The sequence below is a fragment of the Mobula birostris genome, chromosome 16 (genome assembly GCF_030028105.1).
Source record: "Mobula birostris isolate sMobBir1 chromosome 16, sMobBir1.hap1, whole genome shotgun sequence".
Classification (NCBI taxonomy): Eukaryota; Metazoa; Chordata; class Chondrichthyes; order Myliobatiformes; family Myliobatidae; genus Mobula; species Mobula birostris.
In genome coordinates this window covers 68,071,250-68,092,418 of record NC_092385.1, presented here as the reverse complement: position 1 = coordinate 68,092,418, position 21,169 = coordinate 68,071,250, and the positions used below count along the sequence as shown (strand labels likewise).

Here is a 21,169-nt window from a genome sequence, read left to right as displayed (position 1 = left end):
TTCATCTATGATATCTTCCTGTTCTGACCTTTACTAGCTCATTGCACTGGGAGTAATCTGGAGGTTACCACGTTGGAGGTCCTACTCTTCAGCCTTCTTCCTAACTCCATAAGCTTACTGCACAGGACCTCTACCCCTCTCCTGACTATGTCATTGGTACCAACATCTGCCACAACCTCCAGCTGCTCACCCTCCCCTACAAGAATATTCTGCATCTGCTCAGAGACACCCTAGCACCCGGGAGGCAACACACTATTCTGGCGTTTCTTTTGCTGGCGCAGAATCTCCTGTCTGTCCCCCCAACTATCGAGTTCACCCTACCCTTCTGGGGCTCAGAACAGACCACAGTGCTGTTGGTCTGGCTGCTGTTGCCTTCCCATATAGGTCATCCCCCTCGGCAGTATCCAAAGAGGTTTCTGTGAGGGGAATGGTCACGGGGGCGGGGGGAGGGGGGCCTGCACTGACTTCCCTCTCCCTTTACATCTCTGTGTTTACCCATCTACCCCATAAATTGCATACTCTGGGTGTAACCACCTGCTCAAAAGTCATTTCTATCAATAGCTCTGCCTCCTGGATGATCCTAAATTCATCCAGCTCCAGCTCCTTAATGCGGTCTTTCATGAGCTGGAGTAGGCTGCACTTCCCGCAGATGTTGTCATCAGGGAGACTATCAGTTTCCATGAATTCCCACATCCTACAGGAAGAGTATTCCATTGCCATCCTGCCTGCACTGTATTGTACAACCAAGACCAAATCTTCTATTGTGTCCTTGGCCTCAGCCTCTTCTCATTGAAGCCTCTTGAGTCAAAGCCTGATGCGCCTACTCCCAACAATGGCTGCCCTGACAGTGGCTGCCCCACTTGCCCCTTCTGTACTTTTAATTTGCAGTGCTCCGCTCCAGATGCTGATTGAGCCTCCGGAATGTCCAAATGCCTGCAAAGCTCTCCTTTTATACCAGCCTCGCCAACCTGTGAATCACCTCTTTGAAATGCTCTGCTCCCTACGCTGATTGGGCCTCCGGTTCAGTCGCTTGGCATTCAGGGAGTAAATTGGATTAGACATTGGCTTTGTGGGAGAAGCTAGGGAGTAGTAGTAGATAGTTGCCTCTCTGACTGGAGGCCTGTGACTAGTGGCGTGCTGAGAGATCGGTGCTAGATCCCTTGTTAATTATCATCCAGATGACATGGTAGGTCTAATGCAGTGAATGGTAGAACAAGGGGATGTGGGAATACAGGTAGATAATTTGTTGAAAGTGGTGTCACAGGTGGACAGGGTTGCTTTAGGAAAGTGCTTGGCATATTGGCCTTCATAAATCATTGTACAGGTTTCCCCCGCCATCGGAAGGTAGAGCATTCCTATGAAATGGTTTATAAGCTGGAATGTCGTAAAGTGAAGAAGCAATTACTGTTTATTTATATGGGAAAATTTTGTGAGCGTTCGCAGACCCAAAAAAATAACCTACCAAGTCATGCCAAATAAGACAAAACTTAAAATAGCAGTAACATATAGTAAAAGCAGGAATGATATGATAAATACACAGCCTATATAAAGTAGAAATACTTTTCTACAATCATTGCCGCACTGTTCTCTGTAGCGAAAATCTCACACAAGCGCTCTCGGCAGAAGCACGGTGCAAGCGCTCTGGGCAGAAACACTCTCTCCAGTAACCTTTAAGCTATGAAGATGCCAAATCATACCAAATAACACATTAAAAATACACAGCCTATATAAAGTAGAAATAATGTATGTACAATGTCGTATCACTTACCGGAATTGGGAAGACAGCGCCGAGCACACTGATGATGATGTGCCAAGAGCTGGACAGTTGATTGGCAAAAGGGATATGAGAAGATCATGGGATGGGAGGCCGAGGGAGAAAGAAAGGGGGATGGGGGAAAAAGGAGTATAGTGAGAGGAACACGGGAAGAAAGAGAGAAAGAGAGCAAGCCTCCAACCTGATGGCATGAACATTGACTTCTCAAACTTCGCTAATGCCCCTTGTACCCCATCCGTTATTTATTTATATTCACACATTCTTTTTCTCTCTCTCTCTCCTTTTTCTCCCTCTGTCCCTCTCACTATACTCCTTGCCCATCCTCTGGTTTTTCCCCCTCCCCCTTTTCTTTCTCCCTAGGCCTCCTGTCCTATGATCCTCTCATATCCCTTTTGCCAATCAACTGTCCAACTCTTGGCTCCATCCCTCCCCTCCTGACTTCTCCTATCATTTTGGATCTCCCCCTTCCACTTTCAAATCTCTTACTAGCTCTTCTTTCAGTTAGTCCTGATGAAGGGTCTCGGCCCGAAACGTCAACTGTACCTCTTCCTAGAGATGCTGCCTGGCCTGCTGCGATCACCAGCAATTTTTTCCACTGAGGTTAGGTAGAACTACTACCAGAGGTCATGGGTTAAGGGTGAAAGGTGAGAAGTTTAAAGGAACATGAGGGGAACCGTTTTCATTGAAGAGTGTTGTGAGCGTGGAATGAGCTGCCAGTAAAGTGGTGTAAGTGAGCTTGATTTCAATGTTTAAGAGAAGTTTGGATAGGTACATGGATAGTAGGGATATGGAGGGCTATGGTCATGGTGCAGGTCAATGGGAATAGGCAGTTTAAATAATTTTGGCATGAACAAGATGGGCCAAAGGGCCTATTTCTATGCTATTCTTCTCTGACTCAATTTTTTTTTTAAATGACTTTTGGATTTGGAGACATTTAACATTCATAAAGGCTTGGCAAATCCTGATTGAAGTTGAAGCTCTACTCCCAGCCTTGTCACCTGTCAAAAACTCAGAATTCTGGGGGGAGGCCCCAGTTATGTTTTTCAAAATCCGCGTGTCATTCCTTCCATGTGATAGAGGTCAGTTCGTTCTCGCAATATGTAACAGTTCTAGGTAATTGTAGATGGGTGGGGTAGGCTGACAAGTAGCCCAGGTGGTTGGTGTGTATGCAACCTAGTTTTAGCGCATGAATTTTCTGTTGGATACAAATGTTTTCTTAATTGAACCTTGCCCAGGTAATCAGCAATGTGTTTGCAATAAAATTCAGATTATGAGCAATCCAGCTAAGTGGAATTTTGGATGATACAACATCTGACAGGTTGCTGATTCCTGCACTTGCTTTAAACTTCTAGGTACTCTGATTTGCCTGATTTTTTTGTTTACCACACTCCCTTGAAACTTACTACTGTGCAATGTCTTTTTTTAATGTAATTTAAAAGTTGATTGGAGTATTAATGGAATAGTTTGGAAAGTCTGCTGATATAGCACCAAAGTCCCAAACATGCCAATTGAATGGATTTGGATTTTGAGAGACTGGATCATCATGTGGCAACTTGTCATCAGATGGTGCATCCTGAGGTCCCAGAAAGATCTGTTGACAGCCTGATGATGATAGATATTTAACAATAGTTTTAAAGGTTTAAGTTTCTATTATAAAAGAAATGAAAAGAACAAATGAACTTCAAATGTAAAATGTGGAGAAACTTGATCTACATGCTTGCACACTTCATGCTCACGTGGTTTAAAACCACAACAGCAATCGCAAATCAGCCCATAGATACCAGGGTTCAATTCCCACACCTGTCTGTAAGGAGTTTGTGTTCTCCCCATGAATGTGTAGCTTTCCTCCAGGTGATCTGATTTCCCCCCACATTCCAAAGATGTATGCTATGTAGGCACTGGAAACATGGTAACACTTAGAGTCTGCCCCAACACATCTTGGATTGTGTGCTGGTCATTGACACAAACAATACTGTGTTTTGATGTACATGTGACAAATACAGTTTGATTTTTAAATCTTTTATTTAAAGTATATTGAGGCCCAGATGAGCTGCAAACTGTCCCACTTTCCCCAGATTTGATCACATTGACTCAGGAATCTAAGTCCTCCTCTCCTGCATTTACTGTCTGCTCATCTGCACTCTCAATACTTAATACCCCTGATAAAATGTATTATAAACATTATTACCTTTTGACATTGTTTCCTAATCTCTTTTGAAACTCCTTGAAATGTGCTTAAAGGATGACATTGGTGCCAATATGTCCACAAACTGACCGTTCATCTAAACTTTCAGAATATTCTATAGTAATATCCTTGACCCAGGAACCCAGGAGGCAAAACCTGAGGACCTTGGGCCGTCAGGCTTTTAGTGAAACTTGTATTAACTAATGGAAAAAAAAATGTAATTTCAAGTTTAATTGTCATTCAAGCATACACATACAGCTAAATGAAACAGTGTTTCTCTAGGGCCAAGGTGCAAAACACAGTACATACAGTCACTCATAACATGTATAGCTATGTTAGCACATACAGACATAAAATAATATCAGCACAAATTGGGTGGCACGCCCTCAAGATTGATGGTGCATGGGATGTTATTCTGGAACCACGCTTCTGCAAGCACAAGTACGTAGAAGGTCTTCATCTCACACTGGGTCAGCTGCAGATAATGGCAAATAGACTTGCCTCATGCGGGGTCAGCCACAGACAAAGGCAATTTAACTTCACTTCCAAAGAGTGAACACTGGAGAGCAGCCCCCGACGAGAGATTCGGTCTGCAGGGGCCAGCCCCCAACCATGAACAGATTCCACTGATTCCACTGTACTTGCCGTACCTCTGGTCTCTCCCAGACTGCCACAGGTGCCTCCTACCCTGGATAGCTGTAACAGGTGACACTGCAGCCTAAGGGCCTGCTCAACAACCAGGGCCATGAAGCTCGCCTGCCATCAATCTCGCCAATGAACTGGACTTGCAGTATTTTATATTGCCAATGTCATAGTCATAATCATACTTTATTGATCCTGGGGGAAATTGTTTTGGTTACCATAAATAATAAATAGTAATAGAACCATAAATAGCTAAATAGCAATATGTAAATTATGCCAGTAAATTATGAAATAAGTCCAGGACCAACCTATCGGCTCAGGGTGTCTGACCCTCCAAGGGAGTTGTAAAGTTTGATGGCCACAGGCAGGAATGACTTCCTATGATGCTCTGTGCTGCATCTCGGAGGGATGAGTCTCTGGCTGAATGTACTCCTGTGCCCACCCAGTACATTATGTAGTGGATGGGAGACATTGACCAAGATGGTATGCAACTTAGACAGCATCTTCTTTTCAGACACCACCGTGAGAGAGTCCAGTTCCATCCCCACAACATCACTCGCCTTATGAATGAGTTTGTTGATCCTGTCGGTGTCTGCTACCCTCAGCCTGCTGCCCCAGCACACAACAGCAAACATGACAGCACTGGCCACCACAGACTCGTAGAACATCCTCAACATCGTCCGGCAGATGTTAAAGGACCTCACTCTCCTCAGGAAATAGTGACGGCTCTGACCCTTCTTGTAGACAGCCTCAGTGTTCTTAGACCAGTCCAGTTTATTGTCAATTCATATCCCCAGGTATTTGTAATCCTCCACCATGTCCACACTGACCCCCTGGATGGAAACAGGGGTCACCGGTACCTTAGCTCTCCTCAAGTCTACCACCAGCTCCTTAGTCTTTTTCACATTAAGCTGCAGATAATTCTGCTCACACCATGTGACAAAGTTTCCCACCGTAGCCCTGTACTCAGCCTCATCTCCCTTGCTGATGCATCCAACTATGGCAGAGTCATCTGAAAACTTCTGAAGATGACAAAACTCTGTGCAGTAGTTGAAGTCCGAGGTGTAAATGGTGAAGAGAAAGGGAGACAAAACAGTCCCCTGTGGAGCCCCAGTGCTGCTGATCACTCTGTCGGACACACAGTGTTGCAAGCACACGTACTGTGGTCTGCCAGTCAGGTAATCAAGAATCCATAGTACCAGGGAAGCATCCACCTGCATCGCTGTCAGCTTCTCCCCCAGCAGAGTAGGACAGATGGTGTTGAATGCACTGGAGAAGTCAAAAAACATGACCCTCACAGTGCTCACTGGCTTGTCCAGGTGGGTGTAGACACGGTTCAGCAGGTAGACAATGGCATCCTCAACTCCTAGTCGGGGCTGGTAGATGAACTGGACCATAGGCCGGAGCAGCTCCAACAGGGTCTTGCGATCACAAGAAAGTCATAGTCACTTAAGACAAACAGCATCATTTGTTGGATGCACAGAAGCCACTGCAAACAAGTGCGCCACCATCTTAACCCTGTGAAATCCCGCTTAACTGACGAGACACGGTATTGAAAGTGGTAAAGGGAAGAGTAGACAAGGTTAGTATTGAGAGTAGAAGCAGAATGGTACAGAGTACCACACTAGCATGATCTAATGGACTGGATAATCTGTTTAGATTCTCAACCTTTTTGCCCTGGAGGAACCCTTGAAATAATTTTCAGGAACCCAGCATAAAAATTATTATATGTACAGCTCATGCTATGTTGGTGTGATCAGTAAGTTGTAGATAAAATAATACAAAAATAATTGTCAGTGCTCTTGTGAGTAGAGAATGAATTTTTAGCCAACTTTTGGGGGGGAAGGAAACGGGCATTTAAACTTGGCTTACCTTTCTTGAAATAAATTTTTCTTTCCCTTTCATAAATTTTAAAAACTCATAAGGGAAACCTGATAAAAATTCTGTTAGGCCAAAATGGGATTCAATTTTTCTAAAGTTAGGCTTGGTAGATTTAATTTAAATAAAGGTTGTAAATTGATTTTAATTAATGCTATTTACAACATGAAAATTTATTGACAATGATGAAGGTAGTATAACCATAAGCCACAGCAGTATGAATACAGTGGCATGCAAACGTTTGGGCACGCCAGTCAAAATTTCTGTTACTGTGAATAGTTAAATGAGTAGAAGATGAACTGGTCTCCAAAAGTCATAAAGTTAAAGATGAAACATTCTTTTCAACATTTTAAGCAAGATTTTAGCGTATTATTAACACAAAATACTTTGCAGATGCTGGGGTCAAAGCAACACTCAAACACGCTGGAGGAACTCAGTAGGTCGGGCAGCATCCGTGGAAATGATCAGTCAATGTTTGGACTGTATTCCTTGGAGTTTAGAAGAATGAGAGGAGACCTCATAGAAACATTTTGAATGTTGAAAGGCATGGACAGAGTGGATGTGGCAAAGTTGTTTCCCATGATGGGGGAGTCCAGTACGAGCGGGCATGATTTAAGGACTGAAGGGCGACCATTCAGAACAGAAATGCGAAGAAATTTTTTTAGTCAGAGGGTGTGAATCTATGGAATTTGTTGCCAGGGGCAGCAGTGGAGGCCAAGTCATTAGGTGTATTTAAGGCAGAGATTGATAGGTATCTGAGTAGCCAGGGCATCAAAGGTTATGGTGAGAAGGTGGGGGAGTGGGATTAAACAGGAGAATGGATCAGCTCATGATAAAATGACAGAGCAGACTCGATGGGCCGAATGGCCGACTTCTGCTGCTTTGTCTTATGGTCTTGTGGTTTCGGGCCGGAACCCTTCATCAAGACTGAAGAGCGAAGGGGCAGAGGCCCTATAAAGAAGGTTGGAGGAGGGTGGGAAGGAGAAGACTGGTAGGTTCCAGTTGAAAAACCAGTAAGGGGAAAGATAAAGGGTTGAGGGAAGGGAAGCAGGGAGGTGATAGGCAGGAAAGATGAAGAAGGAATAGGGGAAAACACAATGGGTAGTAGAAGAACCATGAGGGAGGTGATAGGCAGCTGGGGGAGGTGGCAGAGTGAAGTAGGGATAGGGGAAGGAAGGGGGAATTGCCAGAAGTTGGAGAATTCTATGGTCATACCAAGGGGTGGAGACTACCTAGATGGTATATGAAATGTTGGCTCCTCCAACCTGAGTTTAGCCTCATCATGGCAGTAGAGGAGGCCATGTATGGAGATATCCGAATGGGAAGCAGAGTTGAAGGTTTTTCACCTGGAACCTACCAGCCTTCTCCTTACCACCCTCCCCCCACCTTCTTTATAGGGCCTATGCCCCTTCCCTCTACAGTCCTGACGAAGGGTTCCAGCCCGAAACATTGACTGATCATTTCCACGGATGCTGCCCGACCTGCTGAGTTCCTCCATCGTGTTATTAATGTATTATTTTTGTTTTGTATAATTTCAGAGTGGGGGAAAAAAGGAAAGGAGCACCATGCAAAAGTTCGGGCACCCCAAAAAATTTGAGCTCTCAGATAACTTTTACCAAGGTCTCAGACCTTAATTAGCTTGTTAGGGCTATGGCTTGTTCACAGTCATCGTTAGGAAAGGCCAGATGATGCAAATTTCAAAGCTTTATAAATACCCTGACTCCTCAAACCTTGTCCCAACAATCAGCAGCCATGGGCTCCTCTAAGCAGCTGCCTAGCACTCTGAAATTTAAAATAAATGATGCCCACAAAGCAGGAGAAGACTATAAGGAGATAGCAAAGCATTTTCAGGTAGCTGTTTCCTCAGTTTGCAATGTAATTAAGAAATAGCAATTAACAGGAACGGTGGAGGTCAAGTTGAGGTCTGGAAGACTAAGAAAACTTTCTGAGAGAACTGCTCGTAAGATTGCTAGAAAAGCAAATCAAAACCCCTGTTTTGACTGCAAAAGGCCTTCAGGAAGATTTAGCAGACTCTGGAGTGGTGGTGCACTGTTCTACTGTGCAGCGCCACCTGCACAAATATGACCTTCATGGAAGAGTCATCAGAAGAAAACCTTTCCTGCGTCCTCACCACACAAAATTCAGCGTCAGAAGCTTGCAAAGGAACATCTAAACAAGCCTGATACATTTTGGAAACAAGTCCTGTGGACTGATGAAGTTAAAATGGAACTCTTTGGCTGCAATGAGCAAAGGTATGTTTGGAGAAAAAAAAAGGGTGCAGAATTTCATAAAAAGAACACCTCTCCAACTGTTAAGCACGGGGGTGGATCGATCGTGCTTTGGGTTTGTGTTGCAGCCAGTGGCACTGGGAACATTTACTGGTAGAGAGAAGAATGAATTCAATTAAATACCAGCAAATTCTGGATGCAAACATCAGACCGTCTGGAAAAAAAAAGGCTGAAGATGAAAAGAGGATGGCTTCTACAACAGGATAATGAAGACGCAAGCTGAAGGTTTTGCCATGGCTCTCAAAGTCCCCTGACCTAAACATCATCGAAAATCTGTGGATAGGCTCAGAAGAGCAGTGCATGCGAGACGGCCCAAGAATCCCACAGAACTAGAAGCCTTTTGCTAGGAAGAATGGGTGAAAATTCCCAAACAAGAATTGAAAGACTCATAGTTGGCTACAAAAAGCATTTACAAGCTATTATATTTGCCAAAGGGGATGTTACTGAGTATTGACAATGCAGGGTGCCCAAACTTTTGCTTCGGGCCCTTTTCCTTTTTTGTTATTTTGAAACTGTAAAAGATGGAAATAAAAAAGTAATCTTACTTAAAATATTAAAGAAATGTGTCATCTTTAACTTTATGCCTTTTGGAAATCAGGTCATCTTTTACTCGCTTAGCTATTCACAGTAACAGAAATTTTGACCAGGGGTGCCCAAATTTTTGCATGCCACTGTAAGTGTATAGCTGAAGACACAATTTTATACAAGACTTTGGGGGGGGGGGGGAGGAATTTGCTAAGTGGCATGATCAGGCTCAAGTATAGGCCTAGCAGGTGAAACCTGTGCTTGTATATAGCTGCACAAGTACTGAATTGTGGGTTGAAGTTGAGATAAGTGCACACGGATTTCACCTTCAACTGAAAGGAGACTATTTCTATCCTTGCTCTAGATGCTTCTTTTAAATAAGACTCTACTTATTTGAAAACTTACTTACGACACCCTGGAGGATGGCGCTGGTAACTGGCGACCCTGCGTGTGCTCTCCCGAGCAAACTGCCCTCTACACCATCCTATACCCGAGAAACCTTTCTAAACCTTCAATCTGATACATCTAGCAAGATCAATAACACCCTGGCGAAGCTACTGAGCCAGCTGGAGATCACCGTGCCAGAATTGCTTCTTAAACTCCGGACCGCACCTGGACCCGACCAGCGAGGCCTGGTCCGAGGCCCACCACGTTCCCGGAGACCCGCGGCCTGCTACTGTGCCAGAGATCTTGGAGACACAGCCCATTCCGACCAGCACTTCTCCGGAGCAGACGACCACACAGAAGTGACAGCAGAGACCTCAAGGTGCCCCTGACACTTCCCCGGAGCGACCACTGTAAAGCCCCGTTGGTGGACATCCACAGCTGCCGGAAGTGAGGCTTCCGCCACCGACCTCGGAAATCGAGCCCGAGGCTCGGCTGGAGCGGAAGCCTCCGCAACCGAGACTCAGATCACGGATTTGTTTCAGCCAGGAGCCCGGCCCTCCGGGATTAGGTGTCAGCTTTGGGGCCCGACCCAATCGATAGCCTGGGCCCCCGGCAGCGGGAAGTGACAGTGGAGCCTCCCCCATCATTCGGCCCGACCCGGAGCGCCCAACGACGTGACCCGCCGATTGATCCCTGCGGGACGCATCCACCAACCTCAAAGAGCTGACAAAAACACGCTGCATCAATGAAAACCTGGAAAGATGCACTATTTACCAAGGAAGCATGGGAAAAGAGCTGGGCTGCTGGTCAGATTGAAGATGAGGGGCTTCACCATCCTACTAGCTAATATGCAAGCCATAGAGAACAAGGTGGATGATCTTAAAGGGAGACTCACCTACTGCAGGGAGATGCAGAACTGCTGTGTATTCTGTTTCACTGAGATCTGGCTCCCCCCGCCACACCCGACTGTGCTATCCGACCAGAGGGATTTTCGATCCATCGGATGGACCGCACGGCATCTTCGGGCAAGACGAGGGGAGGTGGTGTCTGCCTACTGATCAACACTGCGTGGTGCTCGGACACAGTGGCACTGACAAGCTCCTGAAGCCCGGACCTGGAACACCTGTTGGTGAAGTGTCATCCCTACTATCTGCCATGGGAATTCGCCTTGGTCATACTGACAGCTTTGAACATCAGTGAACTTGAGACCAGGTATCCGGAGGCTTTGCTCATTACAGCCGGGGACTTTAACCAGGCCAACCTCAGAAAGGAGCTGCCAAAGTTGTACCAACATGTCTCTTGCCCCACTAGAGGCCCGAATATACTTGACCACTGCTACACAGCAGTGAAGGATGCCTACCGTTCCGTCCCACAACCTCACTTTGGAAAATTGGACCATCAGGCCATACTCCTCCTCCCGGCTTATAAACAGAAACTGAAGTGGGAGGTCACGGTGTCAAAAGTAGTGTCGCGTTGCATGGAAGAAATGAATGAGGTCCTCTGTGACTGCTTTGAATCGGTGGACTGGTTAGTATTCAAGGACTCGGCAGCTAACCTCAATGAATATGCCTCAACTGTCACGGACTTTATTTGGAAATGCGTGGAGGACTGTGTGTCTCGCAAGACGATCCGGGTATTCCCTAACCAGAAACCTTGGATGAATTATGAGGTCAAGTCCCTTTTAAAGGCTAGAGCTGCAGCTTTTAGGTCCGGGGATACCAGTCGCTACGCAGAATCCAGGCGTGAACTCCGGAAAGCCATTAAGGGTGCCAAGGGGCAATATCGAGCCAAGTTGGAAGCCCAGGCTAACCAGAGGGATGACAGTAGACTATGGCAGGGTCTAAATGAGATCACTGGGTGCAAAGAAAAGGCTGGGAATATCAATAACTGTGGTGCTCCTCTTCCTGACGAACTTAACGTATTCTACGCAAGATTCAAACAGAAGAGGAGCATCCCCCCAGATGAACCAGACCTGGTGGCATTGAGATTCATCGTCACCGCGGAGGACGTTAGAAGGGCCTTCCTGAAGATAAATCCAAGGAAGGCGACGGGCCCAGATGGCGTCCCAGGACGGGTTCTCAGGGCCTGTGCAAGCGAGCTAGCTGGTGTGTTTGCTGACGTCTTCAACTGCTCCTTGCTTCAGTCTAAGATCCCCTCGTGTTTTAAGAAGGCAACGATAATCCCAGTGGCGAAGAAGAGCAAGGTGGCATGCCTGAATGACTATCGACCTGTGGCTCTGACATCAATTGCTATGAAGTGCTTCAAGGGATTGGTTATGGCACACATCAACCACAGCCTACCGGTCAACCTCGACGCTTTGCAATTCGCCTACTGGAGTAACAGGTCAACGGCAGATGCCATCTCTCTGGCCCTACGTTCCTCCTTAGAACACCTGGAGAATAAAGACGCATACATAAGGCTCCTTTTCATTGACTACAGCTCTGCCTTTATTACCATCATTCCAAATAAACTGATTCCTAAGCTCCGGAACCTGGGCCTTAGCACTCAGATCTGCAGCTGGATCTTCAACTTCCTCACAGACAGGACCCAGGCTATAAAAAAAAAATAGGGAACAAGCCCTCCTCTGCAATCACTCTGAGCACCGGTGCCCCAAAAGGCTGTGTACTCAGTCCCCTGCTGTACTCACTGTACACCCTTGGTTGTGTAGCCAAGTTTCCATCAAACTCAATATATGTTTGCTGATGACACAACAATTGTAGGCCGTATCTCGGCTAATGATGAGTTTGAGTACAGAGAGGAAATTAAGAACCTGTGGTGGCATGGTGTGAAGATAATAACCTATCCCTCAACGTCAGCAAGACGAAAGAATTGGTTGTTGACTTCAGAAGGAGTAGCGGACCGCACAATCCAATTTACATCGGTGGTGCGCAATTGGAACAGGTCAAAAGCTTTAAGTTCCTCGGGGTCAATATCACAAATGACTTGACTTGGTCCAACCAAGCAGAGTCCACTGCCAAGAAGGCCCACCAGCACCTTTACTTCCTGAGAAAGCTAAAGAAATTTGGCCTGTCCCCTAAGACCCTCACTAATTTTTATAGATGCACCGTGGAAAGCATTCTTCTAGGGTGCATCACAAACTGGAATGGAAGTTGTCCTGTCCAAGATTGCAAGAAGCTGCAGAAGATCGTGAACACAGCGCAGCACATCACACAAACTAATCTTCCGTCATTGGACTCACTTTACACCGCACGCTGTCGGAGCAGTGCTGCCAGGATTAGCAAGGACACGACCCACCCAGCCAACACACTTTTCGTCCCCCTTTCCTCTGGGAGAAGGCTCAGGAGCTTGAAGACTCGTACGGCCAGATTTGGGAACAGCTTCTTTCCAACTGTGATAAGGCTGCTGAACAGATTCTGACCCGGATCTGGGCCATACCCTCCAAATATCCGGACCTGCCTCTTGGTTTTTTTTGCACTACCTTACTTTCCAATTTTCTATTTTCTATTTATAATTTAAATTTTTAATATTTACTATCGATTTGTAATCCAGGGAGCGGGAAGCGCAGTATCAAATATCGCTGTGATGATTATACGTTTTAGTATCAATTGTTTGGCGACAATAAAGTACACGCTATCCTTGTTATATGCGAGGGATACGTTCCTCGAAGTTGATGCATAACGTGAATAATTATTTAATGGAGAAAATAGGGATGTGTTCCAGAAGATTTCCTAAATATGTTTTATCTGTAACTTATTCACATTTTTATACCGATATGACACAAAAGCAGTACTACAAGACAACATTTTTATTATATTTAATCAATTTAAGGTAATATTCAATGTAATAAATCATAGAAAGTTAATATCCAAGGGTGTACAGTACTCACCAACAGTGGCAGGTGTGTTCGCTCCGGGAGTTGAGTGGTTGTTGTGGTGTAGGGCAGCTTTACACGGATAAGGTGGATGGTTGTGGTCATCAGGATAATATCAAGCACAGCAAGGGGTGAAGGAAGGCTCACAGAACTCTTAGAACTGCCGGCAGCAGAAAGATTACAGCGATTTGCATAAAGTGGTGAGGGTTGTTTGCTTGGCAGCATTTTGTTTTTCAGCATAAATTTGCTTGTAGAGAAGAAGGGGACGGCAGGAAACTTGGGTCCATCGCCATTTGTGCTAAGTGTTCCGACTTCCACCATTCCCTCACCGTTAGTAAACTCCCGAGATTTTCAAAATCGTCTGTTGCTTGCAGCATCTGAGAGATAGTTTGCGGTAAAAAAAAATACGTACGCCTTGAACGTGGATTACACCTTGGTCGAGTGGTTGAATTAGCGATGTTGTGTTAAGCCGCAGGAAACGCACTGTTATGTTAGGGTGAATGCTGTCCAAATGTTTAGGATGGGCTGGCGCATTGTCAAGCAATGAAAGAACTTTAAAGGCAAGGTTCTGTTCCTGGCAGTAGCGTCCCAAAGCTGTGTTACCTTCAGTTGATGCCACGCTGTTTATAATTTCCAACTTTTTTTTCAAGTGTTCTGCCGCTCGGCTGATGGCCCAAGGTATGACATTGGACACTTAGGAGACATAGTTAAATATTTCAAGTGCAAAATCACTGCACCATAGGTAAAACCAACAAAAGTTTAAGATCGTGCATCCACACCTTGCCAAAACCAATGCAAGAGTGGCGGGAGAGAGATTGTGAGGCACGTGCACCTGACTTGTATTGGCAGGAAAGCGGTGCTTCTCATCCCAACAGTGAGACTGTGAGGCGTGCGCACGTGACTCATTGACGGGAAGGCAGTGCTCCTCGCATAGCTGTGAATTTTGGACGCATATAACGAGACGTTGGTAGAAATAGGTTCCTCGCATAACTGTGAATCCGCATAGTCTGAAGACATATGTTACGAGGATAGGGTGTACAAGTATAAAGTACTTTGTGATATCCTCTCCCCCCCCCCCACTCTCAAGGCCAAGCAGTAGTGGAAACATTTCAAGATTTCACTTTGTAACATGATTTTTCAAAAGATTGTTTCCTTTTAAATCCAAGAATCTTGTCACTTGAAGTCAAAACATTTTCTCCAGGGCTTTGCAGAGGCTTGTTCAACTGGTTCATATGATGAAAAATGTCTGTCAAATAGGCTAGTTTCTGCAGCCATTCTTCATTTTCAAAACACTCAGCAAAATCTTGCCTACTATTTTCTTGAAAGTACTCCTTTCAGCTTAAACACCCTGTTGCGTGAAGAAAGCAGTGTTGTTGTGACAACGTCATGATTTTTTTATTTACAAGGGAAATGAAACCTCTCATGGAGCCAACCATTGATGGGGCACCATACGTAGAGATGCCAACACAGTTCCTCCAAGACCACAAACAACAGGAATTCTGCAGATGCTGGAAATTCAAGCAACACACATAAAAGTTGCCGGCGAACGCAGCAGGCCAGGCAGCATCTCTAGGAAGAGGTGCAGCCGACGTTTCAGGCCAAGACCCTTCGTCCTGAAATTTGTTGACTCATCGACTGGGATAGAGAAGCTGTTGTTTTTCAGTGTTTATCTCAGAAAATCTCTTCAGAATCGTGACATGTCATCAACGTCGTACTGTTTGAGAGTGAAATCTTTTCAATTTCTTGTACTGCATTTTACCTACTATAATTTTACATGCTGACATCATTAGGTTCTTAACTGACCGACTTTTCCTTTTCTGGGGAAGTTCTGCAGATTGATAAAAGCTTTACTCTGTTTACTTTGAGATTCCAACAGCCGTTTAAAATCAGCACTTTTATGTATCATATGGCTGTGATTTGTAGTTGAGTATCTTTTCAATTTTGCTGGAGTCATTGATGCATTTGTAGGTTGTTTGGAACTTGGATCACCAGTCCATGTAAAACACACTGATAAATGGTTTTCACGAGGAAATCTGCAGATGCTGGAAATTCAAGCAACACACACAAAAAATGCTGGTGAACGCACAGGCCAGACAGCATCTATAGGAAGAGGTACAGTCGACGTTTCGGGCTGAGACCTTTGTTGAGACAGACTTTTTTGTGTTGATTCTTGCATAATAAGAATAGCATAATAAACTACTAATCAAGAAAACCACAAAGATTACAAAAACTCCACAATACAATTCACTTCTAACCTGCACAATCCACCTTTTGCAACATTTACAACAACAGCAAAGTGGTAGGCCACCAGCTGAGTTGAGGTGCATAAATTCTTTAGAATGAAAATTTCCCTCAATTTTCTACTACAGTAGTAGAGTTTGTTCGCTTCCATAAGTCAGTTGGCAGCGCGTAAGGGGAAGTTGGGAAAGGTAATTTGGGAGGGAGAGGCTGACACGCAGCCCAGGTTGGGCGAGTTCATTCAGTGTCTGGAAAATGCTCCTCATCAGCCTACTGTCCTCCCCTCCATGCAATACAACACTCACCAATTATCAGCAACCTCCCCTCCATGCAATACAGCGCTTACCATCAGCCTTCTGTCCTCCCCTCTGTGTAGTACAGCGCTCACCAATTATCAACAGCCTCCCCTATCTCATGTCAAAAACTGAGAATGGACTCAACCAAATAAATATGGTCCTACTGCACATTGCCATACTGGGCTGAGAGACCTCTAATGAGATTGCTAACAGGGCTACTCGGTCACTGCCCATCACTGCGAACGCTAGGAGACACTGCGAGTGCGGCGCTAAGTTTTTAAAAAAAAAAAACTTTTTTTATCATGATCTTTTGTGGAGCCCCGGTTGAGAAACCCAGTTTTAGATGCTCATTATACCTCAACTCATCACAGATCGAGTAACAGAACTGTGTGTAGCTATTCTTTATGTCATCCAAATGCAAATGGAGAAAGAAGAGGTAGAGGAAAAAGTGCAGCTTTTGATTGAGTCATTCATTATGAGAGTTATGAATGGCAGCAGTTACTTTCATCCCCTCCTTCAAATGAGGGCTATTCAGGATGTGGCAGAGGAACTGTAAGGCTAAGAAAAAGCTTTAATTTGTGCTCTACCAACCTGCCTGTGTTGGATGATATCAGTGGAGTTTCATGTTTATTGCAGCCAGTTTTATTAAATTAGTCCATAACAGAACTAAAAAAGTGGGAAAGTACTGATTACAGTTTGCACACAGTAGTATACCAAAAAAAAATTAGTATTATTGCTGGGGTGTGTTCCTAGCTATTTCCAAAGATGCACTGCTCTATCATTCTGGACTATGTGATCAAAAGCATGCATGTAAGTGAATTTGGTGTCTTTTCCAGGGGTAGTTACCAAAGGAATTAAACTTGTGAAAATTGCTATGGGTGTGATCAGAGTTGATGGATGTAGCAAGGCTCCAATGACAATATCTGGAGTTCTCAAGGATATGGTTGAGCAGCTTGAGATAGAGGGGATAACATGACATCCAACATATGTTAAATCTTAAAGATTAAATTATGAGGAAAGATTATGTTGCTTAAAATAGACCAGAGTGAATTGTGATAGGATTATCTGTTTAAGCAGTGACAAAAATTGTTTACTTCTACCTCCAGTTTCAGAACTATATTTAGACACTGGAAATTGCCCTTTCTAAACATCCTTGAACATTTGTGAACAGCAGAAACAGATTTTGGAGACTAACAGGGAGAAACGTGTAGTAACAATCCAATGGCATTCTGAGTTTCTCATCTTCATAAACTTTAGCACATCAGACTTGTGTCTGTTGGGTTATTCACAAATTTCTATTCAGCTGCCAGTCCTGTGGACCTATTTTAGCAAAACTTCAAATCTGAAATTATATTACTCATGTTTAAGTTAGTTCATGGTCTCAGCTCTCTGACTGTAACTACCTCTCCGCAAGACCCTCAGCTTTATCTATCAGCATTCCTCCTTTAGAATCTCCATAGCCAAACTCTTAGTTGCCTTTACTAAACTTGCTCCTTTGCCTGATTGCACAAAATGCTGGAGTAACTCAGTAGACCAGGCAGCATCTACAGGGAAAAAAAAGTGCAGTCAACGTTTCCGGCTGAAACCCTGGAGGAAAAAAATAGAGTAGATTTAAAAGCTGGGGGAGGGGAGAGAAACACAAGGTGATAGGTGAAACCTAGAGGGGGAGAGATAAGGTAAAGTTGATTAGTAAGAGACAAGGCCGTGGAAAAAAGAAAAGGAGGGAGGAGCACCAGAGGGGGGCAGTGGGCAGGCAGAGAGATGAGGTGAGAGGAGGGAAGAGAGGATGGGAAATGATGGGGACATTACCGGAAGTTTGAGAAATCGATGTTCATGCCATCAGCTTGGAGGCTACCCAGACGGAATATAAGGTGTTGTTCCAGCACCTGAGTGTGGCCTCATCATGACGTGGAGGAGGCCATGGATGTACATATGGGAAGTGGAAATAAAATGGGTGGCCACTGGGACATCCCGCTTTTTCGGGTAGGTGTTCGGCAAAGAGGTCTTCCAATCTACATTGGGTTTCATCGATATACAGGAGGCTACACTGGGAGCACCGGCCACAGTATATGACTCCAACAGGCTCACAGGTGAAGTGTCGCCTCACTTGGAAGGACTGTTTCAGGCCCTGAATGGTAGTGAAGGAGGGGAAGGGAAAAATGTGCTTAGTGGTAGGATCCCGTTAGAGGTGTTGGAAGTTTCAGAGAATTATGTGCTGGATGCGGAGGCTAGTGGAGTAGTAGGTGAGGACAAGAGGAACCCCATCCTTGGTAGGGTGGCGGGAGGATGGGGTAAGGGCACAGGTATGTGAAATTGAAGAGATGCAGTTGAGGGCAGTGTTGACGGTAGAGGAAGGGAAGCCCCTTTCTTTGAAATAGGACATCTCCTATGTTCTAGAATGAAAAGCCTAATCCTGAGGGCAGATGTGGTGGAGGCCAACAAACAGGCAAGCATAGCTGGGGCCCATGCGAGTTCCCATGGCTACTCCTTTTGTTTGAAGGTAGTGGGAGGAACACTTCCTTCCTTTGGTGTACTGATCTCTATCTTGCTGAGGCCCAGGGCCAAGACACCACCTTTTACACCCCCTTGAACAGGACCCCATTAAAGAACACCAGGTCATTGTCTCCCACACCATCACCAACTTTATTGACTCTGGGGACTTCCTACCCACCATCACCAACCTCATAGTTCCCCAACCCCTCATCTCCTCTTTCTATCTCGTACCCAAGATCTACAAACCCACTTGTCCAGGTAGACCCATTGTTTCAGCTCGTTCCTGCCCCACTCAACTCATACTGGCATTCTTCGACTCTGTTTTATCCCCCTCGTTCAGTCCCTTCCTACCTACATCTGTGACACTTCACATGCTCTGGATCTTTTCAATAATTTCAGGTTCCCTGGCCCCCACCATCATATTTTTTCTATGGATGTCCAGTCCCTCTACACCTCCATCCCCCACTAGAAAGGCCTCAAAGCTCTTAAATTTTTTTTCTGGACACCAGACCTAACCAGTTTCCCTCCACCATCACTCTCCACCACTGAGCGGAACTTGTCCTCACTCTAAATAATTTCTCCTTTGGCTCCTTCCACTTTCAAACAAAAAGGGTACTTATGGGCACTTGCATGGATCCCAGCAATGCCTCCTGTTTGTTGGCTGTGAGGAACAGTCTATGTTCCAAGCCTACACTGGTGACCGTCCCACACTTTTCGACTGCATTGGTCCTGCTTCCTGCACCCATGCTGAACTCGTCGACTTCATCCACTTTGCCTCCAACTTTCACCCTGCCCTCAAGTTTACCTGTCTCATTCCTGACAGCTCCCCCCCCCCCTTTTTCAATCTCACTAGTTCTATCTCCAGACACAGTTTTTCGACTGATGTCTATTATAAACCCACGGATTCTCACAGCTACCTGGACTATACCTCTTCCCACCTGTTACTTGTAAAAACGCCATCTCTTTCATTCAATTCCTCCAGCTCCGCCACATCTGCTCTCAGGATGAGGCTATTCATTCTAGAATGAAGGAAATGTACTCCTTTTTCAAAGAAAGGGGTTTCCCTTCCTCCACCATCAATGCTGCCCTCAACAGCATCTTTTCTGTTTCACACACATCTACTCTTACCCCCATTCTCCTTCTGCCCTACCAGGGATAGGGTTCCTCTTGTCCTTACCTACCAACCTCCACGACCAGCACATAATTCTCCGAAACTTCTGCCACCTCCAATGGGATCCCACCATCGAGCGCATCTTTCCCTCCCCCCCCCCCCCCCATGCTTTCCGCAGGGATCACTCCCTACACAACTCCCTTGTCCATTTGTCCCTCCCGGCAAGCGGAACAAGTGCTACACCTGCCCCTACACCTCCTCCCTCACTACCATCCAGGGCCCTAAACAACCCTTCGGGGTGAGGTGACACTTCACCTGTGAGTCTGTTGGGGTCAAATACTGTGTCCGGTGCTCCCGGTGTGGCCTCCTGTATATGGGTGAGACCCAACATAGATTGGGAGACCACTTTGCTGAGCACCTACGCTCTGCCAGAAAAAGTGGGATCTCCCAGTGGCCATACATTTTAATTCCACTTCCCATTCCCATTCTTTTTTTCTCTCTAGTTCTGTTGAAAGGTTACAGCCCAAAATGTCAACTGTACTTTTTTTCCATAGATGCTGATTTCCTCCAGCATTTTGTGTGTTGCTTGGATTTCCGGCATCTGCAGGTTTTCTCTTGTTCCTTTGCTTAATGTTTTATTTCAAGCTAGTACCTTCTTACATTGAAGGTGCTCTGTACTGTATGTTGATACAGGTGTGTAATTTTTTTCCCACTCTTTAAAGGAAAAACACAAGCCAGTGTGAGCTACATGATGCTTTGATGCAGAGCTTAGTAAAATATATATATATGAAAAGTGATCACTTGAGCTCTTTCTACCAGCATTGGCCTTGACATCTCCAGCTAAATTTGGGGATTATGTTCACTTGCGATGGTGTCAGGTTTTCCTGGTCACATGCAGACCCAGTATTTAATACTGGAGTCTTACGGAACATCAGTGCTTTACTGTGCTTCATAGTCTGCACAGTGCAGATTGACACAGTAGAGAAGTCTACATAACACTTAAGTTAGTTATCAAGTTTTGTTAGGAAGATAAATTTAAGGCTTGTTATTTAATCAACATGTTTTTGGTTCTCTTAGCTACTAGGGAGCTAAAGGATTTCTTTGCAAAGGCCCGCAATGGATCTATTCGTGTTATGAAGGTCATAATCAAAGATGGTGAGTTTTGTCTGTCTTGTTTTGCTGTGAAACATACTATATTTTGACCAAACATTCAACTGTAATTGAAGATGAGAGTGTGTATATAATATGGTTGAAAATATGCACAGCTGCTATATTTGTATAGATTGGTTTGTTGTATACCAAGTACAGTCAACAGACTAAGCATATTGAAGTTAAAAAAGCTGTGATGTGGTGAATGCCAGTATGACACTGCCGCAAAAAGTGTCTGCTATGGGATTTGGCTGCTGAATTTGGTGCAGAATTATAGCACCTGGAATTACAATAGCCTTTGTTAGAAAAAAAATTGAAAAGCTGGCAACACACACAAAATGCTGGTGAAACGCAGCAGGCCAGGCTGCATC

The 21,169-nt window shown here is 45.0% G+C and overlaps 1 protein-coding gene across 3 annotated transcripts in view; it reads left to right on the top strand.

Annotated features, from left to right (window-relative positions):
* twf2 (twinfilin-2) overlaps positions 1-21,169 on the top strand; it is a 174,112-nt gene that overhangs the window by 32,955 nt on the left and 119,988 nt on the right. For 2 of the 3 annotated variants that reach the window (XM_072280796.1, XM_072280795.1), the window contains exon 2: positions 20,727-20,804. The exons of the other annotated variant lie outside the window; for it this stretch is intronic. In XM_072280796.1, coding sequence (XP_072136897.1) covers positions 20,727-20,804 — 78 coding nt within the window. The remainder of the gene's footprint in view (positions 1-20,726; positions 20,805-21,169) is intronic. 3 annotated transcript variants of the gene reach the window in all.